This window comes from Alligator sinensis, unplaced genomic scaffold, assembly GCF_000455745.1.
Source record: "Alligator sinensis unplaced genomic scaffold, ASM45574v1 scaffold335_1, whole genome shotgun sequence".
Classification (NCBI taxonomy): Eukaryota; Metazoa; Chordata; order Crocodylia; family Alligatoridae; genus Alligator; species Alligator sinensis.
Window position 1 is genome coordinate 1,026,198 of NW_005842354.1, and position 19,401 is coordinate 1,045,598.

Below are 19,401 nucleotides of genomic sequence, written 5' to 3' on the forward strand. Positions count from 1 at the left end.
TTCTGCAACTATACTTTTTGCTAGCTGAAATGCCAGTAACTTTGTTTCTAGGCTTTTTGTTTTCTTCTTGTTGCTGCCTGATGATGGGAAAGGTAACCTTGCTTCAGATAACATATTACTTTTGTATCAGTATCTTTACCTCATGTTGACAAAGTTTCCCCATACAGCTGAAAGAGAAAAAAGAAAACAAAACAACATTAATAATACCATTTAATAACAAAATGAGCCATTTCTCAATTTTATATCATGTTTGTATAAAGAGATTTGCAAAAGATTAGACTTTTTGACATGTATTAAAACCAATCATCTTCAAATAGGTCACTTATCAGAACACTTTCTATATGACAGGGGAAAAAACCTGGCCGAGTCAGATGAGGCTCTCCCACATCATAAGAGAAAGAGTTTGGAATCACATTGTGGGATATTCCAGATAGGAACCTATGGCTAAATGAATGATGTATTTCCCTTCTTTCCCCCCCCCCCCACACCTTGCACCATAAAAAAGCATACAAAGTCATAATCACTGAATTGTGATTTGACAAAGCACATATGACACCAGCTAGAGAGCCCTCATTCACCAGGGATGAAAGTGTACACTGAATGAAGATGGGGTACAACAGGCATGTGGCCATTAACTAAGCACTGCCTCAATTACTGCAGTACCCAAGTAGGACACTGGGCACGCAAACATTGTGCACTAAAAATAACACCACTCTCTCAAACAGATGTGATACACACACTTCAGAGAGGTCAGAGTGGCATTTCTTAATTTCTGAATACTTCACTTGGCAACTTTAAGCTTTTTCATGTAGTTTTTTTAAAGCCGTATAATGCAATGCAACAAACAACTGCTGTTCCTTTCCTTATTGTCATACAGAGAGATAAAATTTCATAGTCTGCCAAATCAATTCATTAAAAACACATGCATGCACATGCACACCCACCCCTCTTCTGGAGATGTTCACGGCATAATGATTATAGTAAGGGTATTAGAACCATTGGATTTGTTCCTTAATACTTTCATTTGGGAGGGGAAACGTAGATGAACTGACAGAAGAGACATCTCAAATTATTAACCAGACAATTTTGTCCATCAAGATAAATTGGCTTATATGCTTGTGAGAAGAACCCCAGAACATAACTAATGAATTTCCCAATATTAATAAATCTCCAGAAGCCCATTATAAATTGCCCTAGCAAAAAAGAAAAAAAAAAAAGAAAAAAAAGCCTTAGGATAAGCACCCAAATTAGTACGTTCTTAGCAGTAAAGGATACGGTTATGGTAATACAACAAAGTTCCTGAAGTCACTTCAACTGTCGTACAGGCTGCTTCCAGCCTTGAGTGGGTATTCCTGAAGTGGTCTAACAAACAAAAGACATCCAAGCATAACTATTTTGCTACAGGCTTGTGTCTAATTCCTCCAGAATATTATTTATTTACAGCCTCCAAGTGTGCACCAAAAGTACTTTACAGAAACATAACTAAGACAAAAAGCCCACAGCAACATTTACAGCACCTGAAGGCCTTCAGGTGACACCTAAGAAGAAACAACGCAACAAAGCTGTGAAAAGGGTGAGGCAACATAATAATGCACTTACTACTTATGTATTTGGAAAGGAAATGTTAGTATCGCCTACAAAAAGTCTTCTAAGGAACTGAGGTGTTTATGCTGTTAGGAGCTACTTAAATGGGGATGGTATTTAAATAGCCTTCACCAGGCATTTCAGACATGGTGTCAGCATGAGCCTTGTCACTGAAAAAAGCTTGCTTTACAATGAAGATGGCTACCTCTGAAAGATCCCCAATTAGGACTTCACACTTTTTACTTAAACTAAGCTACGTTGAGGTAAACCCCAGGAGGTGAGGATACAGCACTGACCTGTATTATTTAAAATGAAGTGAAAACTACCTGAGAGTTGTCTGTACTAGGATTTTACAGAAGTCAGATACAGATACACCTTATAGATTAACTGAATCAGAGATGCAGTTAAATATCTTTTTCTTGCAGTGAAGACATAGCAAGAGCAAGGCAGCCTGTAGAGTAGTAGTGTACTGAACTCTTGTTTCCACTGTTCATATTTATTATTATAATTTATATATTATTATTCATATTATTTTCCTTAACTGCAAAATCCTATAAGCTAGACATAAATTTGTTTTCAAGTGGAAGGCACAAAATTTGGCTGGTAAGGAAGAACTGGTGAAAAGGAGAAGTGAACCACAAGAAAAAAAATCTTAAGCTTTTCACTTTGCAGTGAGCATTTTGGAACAGCAAAGTGAGCTCCAGTATAAGAAAGTGGCCTCTTAAAAGTGGCAATGTAAAAATGCTGTGCTACATCAGAGGTGGAGTTCGGAGTGCAAACTTAATGCCCAGAACAGGAAGAGAGCACTCAACATGTAACAGCTATACTTTGCTTTCCCCAAAAGTATTCTGCTGTGATAGCACAGCTACTAACCACCACCAAGTGAGGAGCAGCAAAGTTTCCTACTTTTCTATATTAAAAGAGAATGTTTGCAAGCCCAAACTGTGGGGGCACAGCAGCAACTTCATGTTTATGATTGCATCGATTCTTCTGCAAGGATTTCCCTTGCATTTCACATATAACAAAATATCACATACAACTTTCCTTGCATTAGCCCTGGGGGGCAGAGGGAGAGGGGAACTTTTGCTTTGACCTAGCTTAGCTTTCCCATTAAGAATGTATTCTCTACCTTCAGCCAGTGTACATACCTGTATACAGTACACATAAGCACTGCTTAGGTCAAAAGCAGAATTTTGCCCTATTCTACACATAAGAGGATTTTTTTCCCTGCATGTTGTGTTTCTGTGTATGTGCAAAACTATTTATCATGGAGAGGCAGAGCTCACACCAGGCATTCTCTCGCCTACATTCTGTATAGCCCTTATCTTAGCACACCTAGCAGACACCTACAGGACAGAACTTCCTGCTACTGATTCAAAAAACCCTCCTCCTATCTTGAATCCAATAACTGAGGGAACAGAATTGACATCCTGAGCAAGTGGGAGGCTCAGGGTGTTCAAACCCACATTTCCTGCTTCCTCTCAAAAAAGGGCCCTGACAACCTGAATAAGGGGCTGTTCTGGAGGGGGGAGTGCAGGGGGGAGGCGCTTTCTACCTTTCTTCCTGAAGTTGTGCCACTTCAGAAAAGAACTCAAGATTTCACTGGGTCACAAAGAGGAAGGGAGACTTGACAAGGGAGGGAGACCCAGTGATTAGGGCACATCCCTGGGTATCAAATCTAGTTGTTTTGGGGTTTTTTTCAACATGGCCTCATTTAATGGTCTGTGCAAGGAAGAAAGAAATTGTAATTCCATTCTAACTGCCTCTGATCTTGGGCAAATCTCTTAACCTCTCTGCCTCTGTTTCCTTCTCTGGAAAACAAAGATGGAGTTTTACAAGGATTACTAGGAAATGTGCTTTTAAGATTAAAAATGTAATCATAAGCACTCATCACTATTGCAGACCTTACACTTTTAATAAAAGTTTCAGCTTGTGAAAAGAAAGAATTTGGAGAATGGGATAAAACTTTTGCCTCTGGGAGACAGGAGGAAGGTTTCTAAAACAAGACACGACCATACTTCTTAAAACCCGAGCTGCTTGAATCTTTGAAACAAAATGTTAAAAGTCTCGACTCTCAAGAGACTCAAACTCCCTTTTACCTCTTGCCTCTCAAGACTGAAGTTGTGTCCTTACAGCAAGTGCAATCTAGCAGTATTTTTTTCTCTTTTCCAAACCCTTCCTTCCTTCAAGATATACTAAGTCATACATACCAAGTCAACTTTAACAAGAAGGGACCAAAAGGCAAAGTCCAAAGGATGCTTTTCTGATGAATAATTAATATTTATGGGAATTTTAAAAGTTGGCTCTCTAGAGGCATACTGAACATTTCTGACATCGTGCTAATGGATTTATACAGATAAGATACAGCAGCTTTTAATATAACAAGGACCATTACAAAGACTCTCTCTTGTCTGATGTTTTACTTAGGCAGGGGACTATGTGAGTTCAGGAATAAGAGCTCAATTATCTTAGAAGAAAAAAAAAAAGTCAGAAACTAAAAAATAAAAATGCCATGCTGCAACATAAAAAACACCCTCCATTAAACTGACATCTGCTTATCTGTCAAAGTCACTTATCTGAGCATCTGTAGATTACAGGAGAAATGGATAATCTTTTTTAGTACATAGAATACAGAAACCAAGGTTTCTCTTTACTTAGAGAAAGCAGAGAATGTAGGATCTGGCCCTAAAAGAGTGTCATTGTACAGGATGTTTGTTTGAGTTCAGTCCGTGCAAATTATTAACATGCAATTTATGTTTTTTCTATAAATTCCTTGCTATACCACAGGCTACAAACAACTCACATCCATTACTGAATTAATCCCCAATATCCCCCATGAAGGATGAAAATATTATTCCCCTTTAAAGGATAGGAAGAAAAATAAGGTGGCTTGCCCAGTTGCAGAGGAAATCTCTGCCTTCATCACAGGTTATCCCTTCTCTCTCCCCTATCACATGTAAGAAATCAACAATAGTTGAAACAACTCATAGTCCACCCTAAAGTACTGCATGATAGTAAAAACATGCAGAATTTCAAGCCTTGTGCCATGGCATTAAACACAGCAGTTCCCAAACTTTCTGGGCTATGGAAACAATAAAAACTCTTAACATTACTTGTGGACCATCATGCACCCTTACCATCTGACTGACTTGAATGTTGCGGAGAAGGACACAAGACAATATAAGAACCAAATACCAAACCTCTGTAAGACCACTTGTGGTCTACAGACCTCATCTTCAGAACCACAAGCTTAGGGAGTTGCAGAATTCAAAACCAGATATTTTAAGCGATGATGAGATTGCAAGGTCTGTCTGAGATTAGATCGTGCTTTGGTGTTAAAAAGGGACCACTGTAATACCTGCTTTTAAAAGAAGCATTTCCGTTCTTAACAGCTCTGTTTTGTACATCTTCAAATAACTGATGGCCTCCCGCTGACAATGATGAATGTCTTGAAACTCTTTCCCAATCTCTAGCCTAAGTGAATTCAGCTGTTAATAATTGCTAATTTTCCCCTTCTACCTTCTCCTTACCCCAACACAGCTAAACCTATGTTCTGGCCATTACCTTCTTGCATTTTCCTATTTAAAAAGTAGTGGCATACCAAAAAAGAAAGTCTGAATTGATATTGTTACCTAAAGTTTCCAGAGCAGAAATAACATTTGTTATTGTCAGTCAGTGAAGAAATAATCGTCACTGTCTGCCTGTCTTTCATGCATGCCAGCCCAGCCTCTGGCTTCTTTACTATTGATTCCATCCAGGAAGGGCACACACCACTGCAGAGGCTCTCAGCCTGATGAAGGGTTTTTAAATGCAAAAGCTTGCTAAAATTTTTCTTCTATTTACATTGGTGTAATAAAAGATATCAGATTCACCCAAAGAACCTTGTCTGAAATAACATTTGAGAATTTAAAACGAATCATTTGATGCTAAACACTCCATCTAGGAAGCATGCATTAATATTCACAACAATTTAATCTACATTCTCAAAAAGGTTTTGTTTTCTTTAGAATCTGCATGATCACTCAGCAGGTAGTCTCCTGGTAATGACAGACTATTAGAGGAAAACTTGACAGACTGGAAAACCATACAGGGAGAGCTTGTCAAAAATGGTGACTAGTGTACCAGCTGCATTAAAAGTAAACTACTTTAATTGCCTTGTGGATCCCAATTAAATCTGTAATTAGCCATTACAAAACAAAGGACTAGCCAGAGTATACATTGATAACAAGCAGAGACATACAATAATCAGGTGTTCCACAGTAATTCTCAGCTCAGACAATAATACTGTTTTTCCCATACAAATATTAGGGGAATATGTGTACTGAAATGACAGTATGTTGCAAACCTACCAGACTGAGATAACAACTTATAAAATGGCACCATTTTGGCAGAAAAAAATAAGATTGATAATTACATACAAATTTTCACATGGAGAAATAATTATGATCATGCCTTTCAGCAAGGTGTATTAACTTGTTCTTTTTTTTTTAAGTTACATTAGATGCTTTGCCTGTTAAGATTTTTAAAAGCTAATTATTTGTTCTAACCACATCACACTGATAATGAACAGGACCCTGATAGATCCCTTCTCTGAATGAGACAGACTAGGTATGAATTTGAGCCTTCAGCTTCCCAGGAGGCTATCCTAACCACCTACAGAGTAAGGTGTAACCTACAGGGTATACTAACATGAGCTTTCCTCAACCCTTCCTCTCAGAGCCATTCCATTACACGTGAAATAGTTAATGAACAAGAGAGTACAAGTTATTTTCTAAGCCTGATGGCTAGGACCGGATTCTAATCTCCACTCTGGTAAACATTTAATTATTTAAACAAAGCAGAACAATGTCAACGGACAAGACTGACAGCATCTTACTGTGAATACTGTATAGCCTGGTAGGTAAGGCAGTCTACTGAAAGGTGGCATGTCAAACCTGTCACACAGGAAGACAACAAATCTGAGTCTCCCACACCTCAAGTACTGCCCTCTTGCGAAATCCTGTGCATGTATTCAATACCACTTAATACCTTGTTAAGCAGCTCCCTGAAAGTGCTGCATCCTCTCTCAACAGAAATCACTGAGCATATGACATCACAAGCTGGCCCATGAATAGTTTGGAGTTCTGCACTGCCCTGCCACACATGGTGCAGCTCTTCTACCTTGGTATCCAAGTGGTCCTGCATCTACAGAAATCTGGCCTGTACTTAACAGACAAATACTCCGTCCAGATGATCACTAAATTGAGGTAGGCTAGCAGGTTTTGTTAGGCTCTCCTTTTTACTTCCAAGCAGAAGTCAAAGTGTTAACAAACTAATCTCGGTGGTACCTGAACACAAAAACTGAGAAGTTGGAATTTGTTTTCCTATTCCATATCAACATGAGCAGGAGCTGGGACGGCAGTAGAAGTTGACAGGACATTGAAAAGCCTTTCATTCCATTCTGTCCAGATTGAAGCTCATGCTTTCATAGCACATAGGCAGAACTTCAGCTGTTCACAAACCACTCTGCTGTTTGTTTCCAGCTTTAGTCAAACCATAAGCCCGAAAACAACTCTGATCATCTATCACTCAACTCCCTGGATGTCAGACCTTTCTAGTGACAGGAAATAGATTGACCAATATCATTCAGAAGCAACCTTACCAACCAGCTATGCCTGTACTGGTGAGAAGATGAGCTTCTGTATCCAAGAAAGCTAATACCGCTTTCAGGGGCTCACTAAGCTGATGTGAAGTCACCAGGGGAAATCAAATGCCCCACTGTGCTGAAAATCTACAGCAGCAATACTGTCAACTCTGCCACATGGATTTAAGAACTTGGATAGTATGGAGAAGGAATACATCAAAGGCTCCTGCGTATCTTGCTTTATGTTAACTGGTGTAACAGAGCCACACACACTGGAATTTTGCAATCCATCAGTTGCATGACAATTGGCATGTTAATTGTGAGGGCTTGGCTGCACTGAGCTAGCCATGTACTGTGCGTGGCTACGTGAAAGTTGAGGCAGCTGCTATACAGTGTGTGAGAACGTGTCTGCTTCTGAAGGGTGTCTTTAAAAGATGTGAAGGGATAGCTAGAGCAAAGCTAAATACCAACTGATTTCTCAGAACCTGAATGATGACAAGCACCAGAGTTCAAGAAATGACAGTAGCAACAGAGTTTGGGCTATAATGTAACTGCGATGGATCAGGAAACATGCAAGCAGCAAGAATTTCAGGCAATATCTTTTACTAGAACAGTTGTGTAGTTAGGGGAGAAATGGATAAGCTTTCAGTTATCTAACCCGGAGGCTCCCAACCTTTTTTATGCTGAGGACCGGCAAGCTGTGGACCAGCAGTGACCAGCATACTCAGTATAAACAAGGGTTGGCTGCCAGTCTACAGTATGCTAGTCACTTCCAGTCCACAGTTTACTGGTCCAGTCACTTCCGGTCTGGCAGCCAGCCCTCCTGAGGACCAGCAGCCAACCCTTCACGGCCTGGTACCGGGCCGCAGCCCAGGGGTTGGGAACCCCTGATTTAACCACTCTACAGTACTGTGGTAATTCAGTAACATTTCAAGAAACATACTTTCAGATGGGGCAATAAAACAGAGAAAGTTTAAGAAACTATATTGTGGTTATCTTTTTTTTGTGGAAGAGACTGATCAGTACAATCAGTATCCTCTAAGGAATATTACAGTGGTACCTAAAAGCTTGTTTCTACCCCACCCAACTACACAGTTGGTCTAGTAGAAAAATATCACCCACAAAAACCCTTGCTTCTCAGCAGCAGACTAATTCATATGGGTGCAGGGGAGCATGAGATTTGTGAAAAATGTTGTCACACACTGCCACCTCACTAATCTTAGAAAGGCTTTCACTCAACAAGGACGCTCCTCCAGAGAGATATATGGCATGTTTGAAAGAGCTATCTTCACAAGAGACACCATGTGAAGAACTGCTGCAGTACAGAAGAAAACCCCCCAAGAATCGCACACCGCTGGTTATGACATATCACTCCTCCCTTGAACCCATACGGAAAATCCTCAGACAACTGCAACCCATACTAGAAGGAGACCCTATTCTTAAAGAGATCTTCCCAGAACCACACATCTTAGTCTTCAAACAAGCACCAAACTTCACTAACCTCATCACCAGAAGCCAACTTCCTACAGCCCAGAACACACCGAATGGATCCAGACCATGCCACATCAAGAAACGCAAAACCTGCCAACGCATCTCCACCACCCCCACAATTACTGCACCCCACAACAGAGCCATCAGCATTCCTGGATCTTACAGCTGCACCTCCAGAAATGTAATATACCTCATCCAATGCACCAAATGCCCTGATGGAAAATACGTAGGAGAGACCAAACAACAACTGCGCAACAGAATGAATGCACACCGGAAATCTATTAAAGACAGGAATACCCAAGTACCTGTGCAGAGACATTTCTCACAAGAAAACCACTCTCTCTCTCCAATCTCTCAGTTAAAATCTCCAAAGGGAACTTACAAAACACTTTTCACAGACAAGCCTATGAACTTCACTTCAACAACCTCCTGGATACTAAAGATCACAGACTAAATACAGACATTGGATTTATGATGCACGTTATAACTTGCCTGACATCTGACTCCTCAGGTACCTCTCCACTATTTACCTGCTATGTTCATCCCCCTTCTCTCTTTTCCCTCCATCGAGCCTGTTTCTTACCCACTGACTCCTCAATTTACATTTCCACTGACTGCTGGTCTTACATGCAGACCAGCCCAACCTCTGGCTTCTTTACTATTGATTCCATCAAGGAAGAGCACACACTAACTGCAGAGGCTTCCTCATCCTGAGGAAGGGTTTGTAAACCCAAGAGCTTGTTAAGAATTTTTTTTCCAACTATTTAAGTTGGTCTAATGAAAGATATCAGATTCACCAAAAGAACCTTGTCTGCCTATGTCCTTAGACTAAGGGTGGGCAAAATGCAGCCCACCAAGCCATTCTATCCGGCTTGCAGGGCCCCTAAAAAAATTAGAAAATTAATATTTATCTGTCCCTGACTGCCTATCATGTGGCCCTCAATGGCTTGCCAAAACTCAGTAAGCGGCCCTCCACCCAAAATAATTGCCCACCCCTGCCTCAGACCAACATGGCTACAACCTACACCCTTGTCGCACATTAGCTTTCTCAGTCATTTACACATTCAAAAGTCAAATCCTTGGAAAGAGAAGGCTTTATTCTCTGCTTCCTTTCACTAACCTTTCACTGGTTTTCACTACTGCAAAGTGAATATAAAATGTAACCAGCACAGAAAAGTAGCATTTTACATTCACTCTGCACAGACAATACACAACATATGACCCACTGAAGAATCAGGTGCAGAAATATACTAACTGTTACATTTGAATATACATTAGTGCCTCACTGGTTCACACAAATTTGGTAATCTATTGAAAAAAAAAATCACCATTTTCACAATGTAAACAATTAAGTAAATGAACACCACTGGGAAAATAAAAGGTTGAGAAAGTACACAAAAAGTGTAGTCTTCACCTTAATATAAATAAAAGATCTGTCACAATAAGAAACGCATTGTAACATTTAGTGAAGCATAACGTCCTATTACGAACATTAAGGAAGAAATGGGGGCAAGACCACAAATGTACTAATTATAAGGTTTGAGGAGGAGGAAAGAATTAGTGAACTCTGGCAGAACTGGAATTCTTCTGGGGGGCGGGGGGATTAGTTACCTCACCAAAGCAAAATATTTCTTAAAACAGATTTGAAGGCTTACGACCCACTTTAAAATCTTGGCTAAGATTTGTAAAAAATAAGACTTCAAAGTCCACAGATAAGCATCTCAAAAAAACCCTACCCTACAAAACCTTCATACATCAATTAGATTATTGGTACAGTACACACAAAACTGAGCAGATACTGTTCTTTACAGGATTCAAGTTTTACTTAAACATTATAGTACAGGCTTGCAAGCTTGCATTTAGGCAAGTGTTTTAGAAACTCTAGGCCGTATGGTGTAAATAAACTACTCATCTTAATAATGACATATGTTCCACTCTTAAAAATACTGTGTTGATTACTGTTTATTTACCACTCGCCATAATGAAAACGAAGTATAACATCTCACTTCTGCTTCTGGTTGTTTTCATGTTCACAGCACTAGGAAGCTTAAGTTTCAGATTTTAAACTACATGCAGTTTTATTTCTGTTGCTGTAGAAATATTCCTTTGGGTTGTTTTTTTTCACAAGATTCAAATTGCAGGCCTTTTTGAGTGCACTGTATCCCTTTAAATCGGTTTAAATAAGTTTAATGAAACCGTGAGTTACAATGTCTTGATGGGATCTTAATAGATGCTATGACCTTACCTTCCACTTAAACAGAAGTTACAAAAGTCAATGAGTTCTGCAAGAAGAGTACATAATTACTGCAGGCCTCATTTTGCAACTAACTAATTAATCTCTTTGTCAACTTCACTGTGATCCAAGGATTTTCTTAGAAAAAACAGAGGTTGTAGGATCTGGCCGTAAGAGTGCTGTTGTAGATGTTTGGTTTTTTGGGGCCCTACTTACATCTTTCTAACTCTTTCAGGCTTCATCCACACTACATAGCTTTGTCAGCAGGACTGAGTACATCCACACCCATAGTTGCAGCAGAACACCTTCTTGCCGATGGATGGCAGAGGAACACCAGCGCTGCAGTCAGAAACTGGCTTCTGCCACCACCCAGCAGGTCTTCTCCCAGCTGCAGCAGTGAAGCTGTGTGGTTCCAGCAGGAGCTGCACAGGTGGGCACATGTCCTGGAGGCTTCCCTATGTGAGTGCTGTCTGCCAGTACAAGTTTATTAATCGACACAAGCCCTCATAGAAGCAATGTAGCCCTTTGGGAAGAACTTTTTAAGAAAAGGCATCTCTTACCAAATAAGACACCAAACCCCTTATGAGAAGGCTCACTTCCATTCCGTGTTATCTGGGGCTTTCACACGTGTGCCTGCAAGCAATATTCCATCAAAACTTCAGAGGCTATTTCCTAGTTTGCAAAAAAGGTATTTGGATTACTTTTTCAGTGTTTATATTCAAATATTAATGCTGTACTGTACTCCAAATATGATTCATTATGTAAGAACAGTGAATGGGAATTCATGGAAAGAAGGTTCATGGCCTTCAAATCCTTAATCATTTGAAAGAAAGTATTTGGAAGGAGGAGGAAGAGATGCATTTACTGACACTAGCACAAGTAGCTCAGTTTCTTCAACTTCCATTCTATTTCAGTGTGGTATGATCTAACCACTTCCATGTGCCGTGGCAATTCACTGATATTCCAAGAAACGTACTTTCAGGAGTGGGAAATAAAACAGAAAGTTTCTTGGAAAATTGCAGTGTTATCTTTTTCTACAGAAGCAATTGCTCAGTACAATCTGACACCATGTCCTAATATACTCAAGACACAAGTCAAAACCAATGATTCTACTGCAGAGATTGACTAGAATAACCAAGCGAGATAGATTTACAAGAACCTTATTCTCATGAACTAACTCACTATTTAATACGTCAGGCTACCCTTTCCATACTGAACAGCAGCATCTCTCTCAACTTAATCTTCAGGAAGTTAAAAGTTGTAAAAACCTCAAAGCTCAGAGATTCAGGCAGCAAAGGTTCTTGAGGTTTCTTCTCTCTAACAACTGAAATTTAGTCACAAGCATATGAAATTCTGCCTGAAAAACATAATATTTTTCCCATACCCATAGCAAGTAACCTGGAATAACTCAATGAGTTATAAGGCTATCCTAGAAGTTGCTGCTGACACCTACATAATGTTAAAGATGACAGAAATATCCAGTTAGTTAAAATGTCATGAGTTACTAGCTGCAGATACTGACTTGCAATGAGACAGCAGGTTGCTGTCCAGGGTTATTGTGGGGAGAAAGGTTTGAAAGCTGTTTCTCCCCACCTTTGCCCGAGAAGGAAAGAGGAAAACAATCCTTTCCTAAATATGAAAAGCCTTAGAGACCTTTCTGCATACTCAAAACACCCCATCAAATTAGCTCACCTATCTGCCTCTGAGTATCAAAAGCTCCAGCTGCCACCAACTCAGCTGCCAAAGCCTCAGACCTCATCCCTGACAACTTCTATAGTCTTCACTGTCAATGTAAAACCTACAGCAAGCTGAAGACAAAGTATACACCAACATAAAAACCAAACTGAATATGAAACAGTGCAAAACATACAATGGGCCTTGGTGGAAAGGAGGAAAAGGTCTGGAAGGCAATGTGGTCCTTTCCCCTTTCAATTTGGGGGAGTAACGAGCCACATAAAGTCTTTCAGTCAGGACCCTAATTCTTCCAGCCACCTTTACGCTTCTGTCTAGATTCTTAGACCACAACAATGTACACACTGCTATGCAGAATCAAAAGGACAGGTTTGCATCCAAAGGATATTAAGCAAAATACGGGACACAAGATATGATCCAGGACCTGAGAAACTTTGTCCTAGCCTTAACATTATTTCTAAACTGTGAACACACTGTCTGGCTTTCTAGTTTTGCAGAGCACCAAGCACAAACACATTGCTGCACAGACAGGGTTATTCCATTGCCCCACCCCCATGCAAGATACACCCTTGAAAGACTGTCAGAGGCTGAAATCCACAAATGGACCCACATGGAGTGGAAGTGAGCCTTATCTGGGGCTTTCACATGTGTGCCTGCAAGCAATATTCCATTAAAACTTCAGAGGCTTGGAGCTCAAATTTCCTAGTTTGCAAAAAAGGTATTTGGATTATTTGTTTAGTGTTTCTTATGTTCAAGTATTAATGCTGTACTGTACTCCAAATATGATTCATTACGTAAGAACGCTGAATGGGAATTCATGGAAAGAAGGTTCATGACCTTCAAACCCTTAATCATTTGAAAGAAAGTATTTGGTTGGGGGGGGGAAAGAGATGCATTTACTAACACTAGCACAAGTAGCTCAGGCACAGGGCCACTTCAAAGCACTACTATGACTATTAAGGGGCCTCCCAGCGCCGGCCCAGTCCTGGTTATACCTGAAACACTGCTCTGCTTCAGCGCAGAATACGAATATCAAGGGGCTAAGACGCACGTGGATACGTTACAGGTGTGAGCATGTTGCAAGCACATGCATGTGCTGTGGGCGGCACATATCTGTTGTGTTGGGAGAGGTTTCCCCTGTTCAGCCTACATTTTTTTTTTTTTTTTTTTAGTAACTGCAAGCAAGTGGAAAGCCAGGCACTTCAAGAGCCCACAGCACTTAGCATGCTGGACATGCTAAGGCTGAGTAACCTGACAGCAAAGTAAACATCCAGGGCTCCCCTGCCGGCTGCCTCCTTCTCTCTTTTGTCTCCCATCAGCCACTTGGGACTCTGGGCAGGTCTCACCCCAACCACATCGCAGATGTCAGGGCAACAAGGGAGGGAACTGGGCACCCCTTGACCAATTGCTTGGGGGGTTGGGAAGGACACATGCCCCTTCAGCGGCCAGTCAGCGACTGAGATGGGGGGGGTCCCCCCTGTGGCCAACCCCGCCAACCAGGGGGGTGGAAGGCGAAGTGCCAGCGGCGCTTCATCTGGTGCCCCCGCCCCCGGGCCAGCGCTCACGGGGCGGGGGGCACCAGAGCTCCTACCTGCCCCCCCTGCCCATAGCCTAGGCGGGGAGTGTTGCCTGTCAGGGGGTGCACTGGAGCTCTCAGGGGGTGCACATGCACCCCCATGCACCCTCTACACATCACCACTGGGAGGGGGCAGTAATGAAGGGGTAGAGGAAAAACTTCCCCTGGCCTTGTGCATTTATGTGGGCACGCACACACAGGACGTATGTGTCTGTGTGTCCATGTGTGCGCCTGGGCAGGCATACACGGCCACGTGCGCACCTGTATGTGTCCCCACGTAGAGGGCCACACACATGCATTTGCCCATGCACATCTGCCTGCCTAGATGTGCATGTAAGCACACGCCTACCCACACACGCATCCATGCAACTGCATGTGCATGAGTACGCAAAAACACTTTTTCCAACTCTTCACTGCACGAATATAAGAAACATCGCATCTCCCCAAAGACCCTGGCCTGCCAAGGAGGCAACAACCACCACCCCGTGCAGTACACGAGCACGGCAGAGCGCGTGCGCGCGGGGGTCCCGCTGCGCCCCCTCCGCCCGCCCGCCACACTCACAGGCGACGTAGGCGACCAGGGCGATCCCCGTGAGCAGCTTCATCCTCCCGCCCCGCCCGGGCCGCGCAGGCGCACTGCCGCCCCTGCCAACCGAGCGAGGAAGGAGGGGGTTGTTACTGCGCATGCGCTGAGACGGGCGCGAGGCGGCTAGCTGCGTGGCTTGCGAGCTGCCTGGCGGTTCCCAGGCGGGTGCCTCCTCCCCCTCGGGCTCCACGCGCCGCCCGCGATGAGGCACTGGCGGGGAGCGCGTGTGGATGCGCATGCGCAATCCCGCCTGGGTGATGGGCTCTGCGAGGTTGGACAGCGCTCAGGGATCCTGGTTTTCTCTGATTTAAAAAAAAAAACACACAATCTAATTTTCGGATAGAAATAACCCAAAGTCCAAATTTTCCCGTGATCAAAATGAAACACCACTGTATATGTATGTATATATACATATATGTATGCGGTGATCCATTTTAATTGTGGGAAAATATGAATTTGGGGGTTTTATTCGTTTTTAATGTATTAGTTTATAGTTTTTCATTGATTAGTTTATAAATTTCTCTCACCAAAAATTGGGGATTTTTTTTTATCACAGAAAACCAGCATCCCTGAACATGAGACTATGGTTGGCTTGGATGCCCAACTCCACGGCTCTGCCCCTGTGCCCATTGGCGATGCATAGGTGGTGCATGCGGGTGCACGTGCACCCCCTGAGTGTGGTGGTGCACCCCTGCAAAAAGGTGCTGCTGACTGCCAATAGTGCATCTGGGCGGTTGTCGTTAGCCACCCCACCTCCCCTCGCCGCCAACACTGCTGGAGGCATCTGTGGGCAGTCCCCAATCGCCGCTGGCCATTGCTGACACTGCCGGTCATGTCTGCGGGTGGTTGCTGACCACTGGTTGGCGCTCGCCACCCCCCACACTGCCTGCGGCCACCTGCAGGAGCTCACCGCTTGCTGCTGCCATTATCCTGCTGCCAACAGCGCTGCCACCACCTGCGTGAGCTCACCATGCCTCCCCAGCCTCCGGGGGCACATGGCATTCATGCCCGTGCCCCTTGGCACTGGGCATGGCAGGCCGCTTAGCACCAAGTAGCCCGGGTTGTGATTTTGGCTCCTGCTAGAGGACACGTTACCAGTGCAGGTTTCCCTAGATTTAAGCAGGTTAGATTTATGCAAATTCGCTCTTATGCAATGACCCTTTTTATAACTGAAATTTGTTATATGTGAGGTAAATTTGCTGCTATGCGATCAGTAGAGGCACGCTCTTCTCTCCCTCAAGTTTGTGATGGGAGGGGAAGGTGCCATGAGTTGAGGAGAGGGGTAAGGGGAGGAGCAAGGGCCATAGCCCCACTCACCACAGCCCCTGCTGCAGCTGCTCTGAGAATGGCCGATGCCAGCAGCTTGCAGCCACTAGGCTGCACTGTCCCCCGAGCCCCCAGGGGCTCCACTTCCCCCAGGGCACCCCGCCCCAAAATCCCGGCGCGGCGTAGCCCAGCAGCTGCAAGCAGGCAGCATCCACTGCTCCCAGGGCTGCAGCAGAGGCAGGCAGCCACCTGCAGTGGGATGAGAGCAGGCTGGGACCAGTGGCCACTACAGGCTTGGGCCAGTGTTGGTACCAGGCTCTTCCTGGTGCTCAGGGTGGGCTGCGGCGATGAGAGGGGGCTTGCTGCCACCCCAAAATTCGCCATAGCCCCCCCCGCAACCTGCCCTCTCAGCACTGCTGCCGAGTGCTGGGAAGAGCCTAGTCTTGTCTCACTGCAGACTGCGGCCCACCACTGCTGCAGCCCTGGGAGTGGCGGACGCCACCTACTTGCAGCCACTGGGCTGCACCACGCCAGGGGGTTCGGGGCACAGTGCAGCCCAGTGACTGCAGGCAGTTGGCATAGGCTGGGTGCGCGCCCGTAGCAGGGGCTGTGGGGAGTGGGGAGAAGTGGAGTGAGTGGGGCTGCTACCCACCCTGAGCACCACGAAGAGCCTGGTGCCGCCCCTGCTGCAGCCCCGGGAGTAGCAGATGCTGCCTGCTTGCAGCCACTGGGCTGCGCTGCATCACTCTCCCGGCCCCTTCCCTAGCTCCAGCTTTCCTCCCTCCTTCCCTCACCGCCATGGGAACACATCCCTATCTGTTTCATTGTAAACTGGGTTCACTTTATGTGAATTCGATTTATGCACCATGCCCTAGGAACGCAACTACCGCATAAATCGAGGAAAACCTGTATTGCCAACTCTCATGATTTTTGCTGTTGTTCTTAAGGTCTACACTCATGGGAATGTGAATGGGAAAGTCTACATGGGAATGTGAAAAAAAACTTAGCTGATCGAGGGACAGATTCAGTGATGCTCACAGAGCAGGAAAACACACTCCTACTTTAGGTATGAAGAACCTGTGTCAAATTGGGCACAAATAAAAGTCTTTACAGGACCGTGGGCCTATTCAGCATGACTGAAAACAACAAAATCTGTCCCCGAAGATGCAAGTCACATGCCTGATAACATGCAGGATATTAGTGATGGGGCTGATGAACTGAGCTTTCATAACTCCTGCTGCTGCACTATAGTGATATGATCACCATTGTCTCTTAGTTTTAGCTTTCCTGGGTTTCTGTTTTGATAGTCTACACTTGTATGCTTATTTCCTTGTTTATTGTTTCATAAGCAGAGAACAGGAAGTAAAGATACAGTGATACAAAACAAAATACAGAATCAAGTCTATCTTCAATAGAGTTTTATACCAGGGATAAATTGGGCCATGGGGAGATTAAGTTAGGAATTTTAACATAAAGAGAAGATACCCATGTGATAGAGAAATATACTCAGCACTCCTGCAGTCATTACTTAGGCAGAATTCAATAGGAATCCTAAAACCTACAGGACTTAATCCCAAAAACAAAGAGGAAAAATGGAAAGTTCTTAGATAAATATTCAAGTAGTAATAATATTTCCTAAGTCTCATGTAGCACTTTTCATCTCTAGGTCAAAGTTCTTAACTAAAGGACTTTGATTTTTCACTAAGTGACTTCCTCCAAAATCACAATAAATGTGAGTGTTTAGGTTTACCTGTCTGAAGACCCATAGACAGGTACAGTTAGGTAAAGGCACTTCTATCCCAATTTAAAAGTTACTGCAATTGCTATTTTGGCTCACATCCCTAGCTGATGTAGCTATGCTGGCAAAACCGTTGGTGTCGACACAGCTTCTGAAAAAGAGGGCTTCTGTCAGCTTAATGTCATTTGGGTAGCAGCATAACAATGCCAGTGGAAAAATCCTTTCTGTCAGCATACACTGCATCTCACTATTAGGCTTTGCCAGCAAAGCTATAACACCATATGACCCTTTGTGTCCCATAGTTTAGACAAGCTGTAAAATAAGGATCAAACATGAACAACAAATACAAAGGAATGGTACAAACAGGACTTGGAAGAGAGTGGTAAGTATGTGCATTTGCATAAGTGCACTATTAAATTAAATTACAACTATGGCGTCTCCCTATGCCTGAAGAAGGGTGCTTTTGCCCAAAAGCTTGCAAAGAACTTTGCTCCAACTACTCAGTTGGTCTAATAAAAAATATCACATCTACCCAAAGAACCATGCCTGCCTGTTAGAGACAGCTAATTTTAAAAAAATGCAACAAAAATAAATAAATGAAATACATTTGAAAAATTCCTACTGCCTACGTAGATGAGGTTTTTTTTTTTTATCAGCGTTCCATAGAGAACTTGTGTTATTAAATTAAACGTACTCTCTTCTATAGATGTTAAGATCCTTTTATACAAGAAGAATACAGAAATCTAACCGACCAACCTATTCAGAAAGATTGTTCAAGGCTCCAAGGGATGTGTTGAAACCTATATGCTGTGCTTAAATGAAAACTTAAAGCCAGATAATACTCAGAAATCTCCTTATAGCCCTATGTCAGGTATCCAGGTTGTATTCATATTGGTCTAGAGGAAAAAACAATCAGAACTCATGGTAGAGATGGTATTTTTTATTACACCAACAAGTTTTTTGCAAAAAAATGTCTTTAATTGCAAGCTTTCGGGTACAAACACCCTTCATCAGGCATTGGAGAAAAGATTGTAAAAGCTCTACTGGGTAGAAATAAAAGTTCATATTTCATAGGATTTCACAGAGGAGTCAATAGATGGAAAGCTCCTCTGGGCAGGCTGTTCTTAGCTAGTAATGAGTCTCTGAGCTCTCTTGTGAGACTCTGTTATCATGCAAATTACCTTGACCCGAGGCAGGAACAGTATCTCAGGTTTCAGGTGGTCACAGCTGCTTCCTGCTTGGAAAATTATGAAGATTTCATTTTAAAAAACTGGCTAAAATTTGATATCTTCCATGTGTCATTTATCCAGTTTGTAGCTGTATTGGTCTAGAAGAAAAAACAATCGGGGCTCATGGTAGAGGTGATATCTTTTATTAGTGTATTTTATTAGTATCTTTTATTAGAGGTGATTATCTTTTATTAATTGTATTAAAAATTAAATAAACTTTTTTGCAAAAATCTTGTTGGTTTAATAAAAGATATCCTCTACCATGAGCTCTGATAGCCCTATGCACACAAAACACCAGTTTTTAATTAAGCATTTTCCCTTAAGACAACAGAAGACAACTAACGACAATTTCAAAGAGTTGCACGAGATTTAGAAACACTTTT

The 19,401-nt window shown here is 42.8% G+C and overlaps 1 protein-coding gene across 2 annotated transcripts in view; it reads right to left on the minus strand.

Moving 5' to 3' along the window:
* UXS1 (UDP-glucuronate decarboxylase 1) overlaps nt 1-14,806 on the minus strand; it is a 103,670-nt gene extending 88,864 nt beyond the window's left edge. Inside the window, exons 1-2 of one of the 2 annotated variants that reach the window (XM_006029068.1) lie at nt 14,762-14,806; nt 140-167 (exon numbers count right to left, since the gene is read on the minus strand). In XM_006029068.1, coding sequence (XP_006029130.1) covers nt 140-167; nt 14,762-14,804 — 71 coding nt within the window. In that variant the 5' untranslated portion in view covers nt 14,805-14,806. Of the gene's footprint in view, nt 1-139; nt 168-4,942; nt 5,009-14,761 lie in introns of those variants that run through there. The other variant, XM_006029067.1, reaches the window with a different exon arrangement.
* Nucleotides 14,807-19,401: the final 4,595 nt, after the last annotated feature.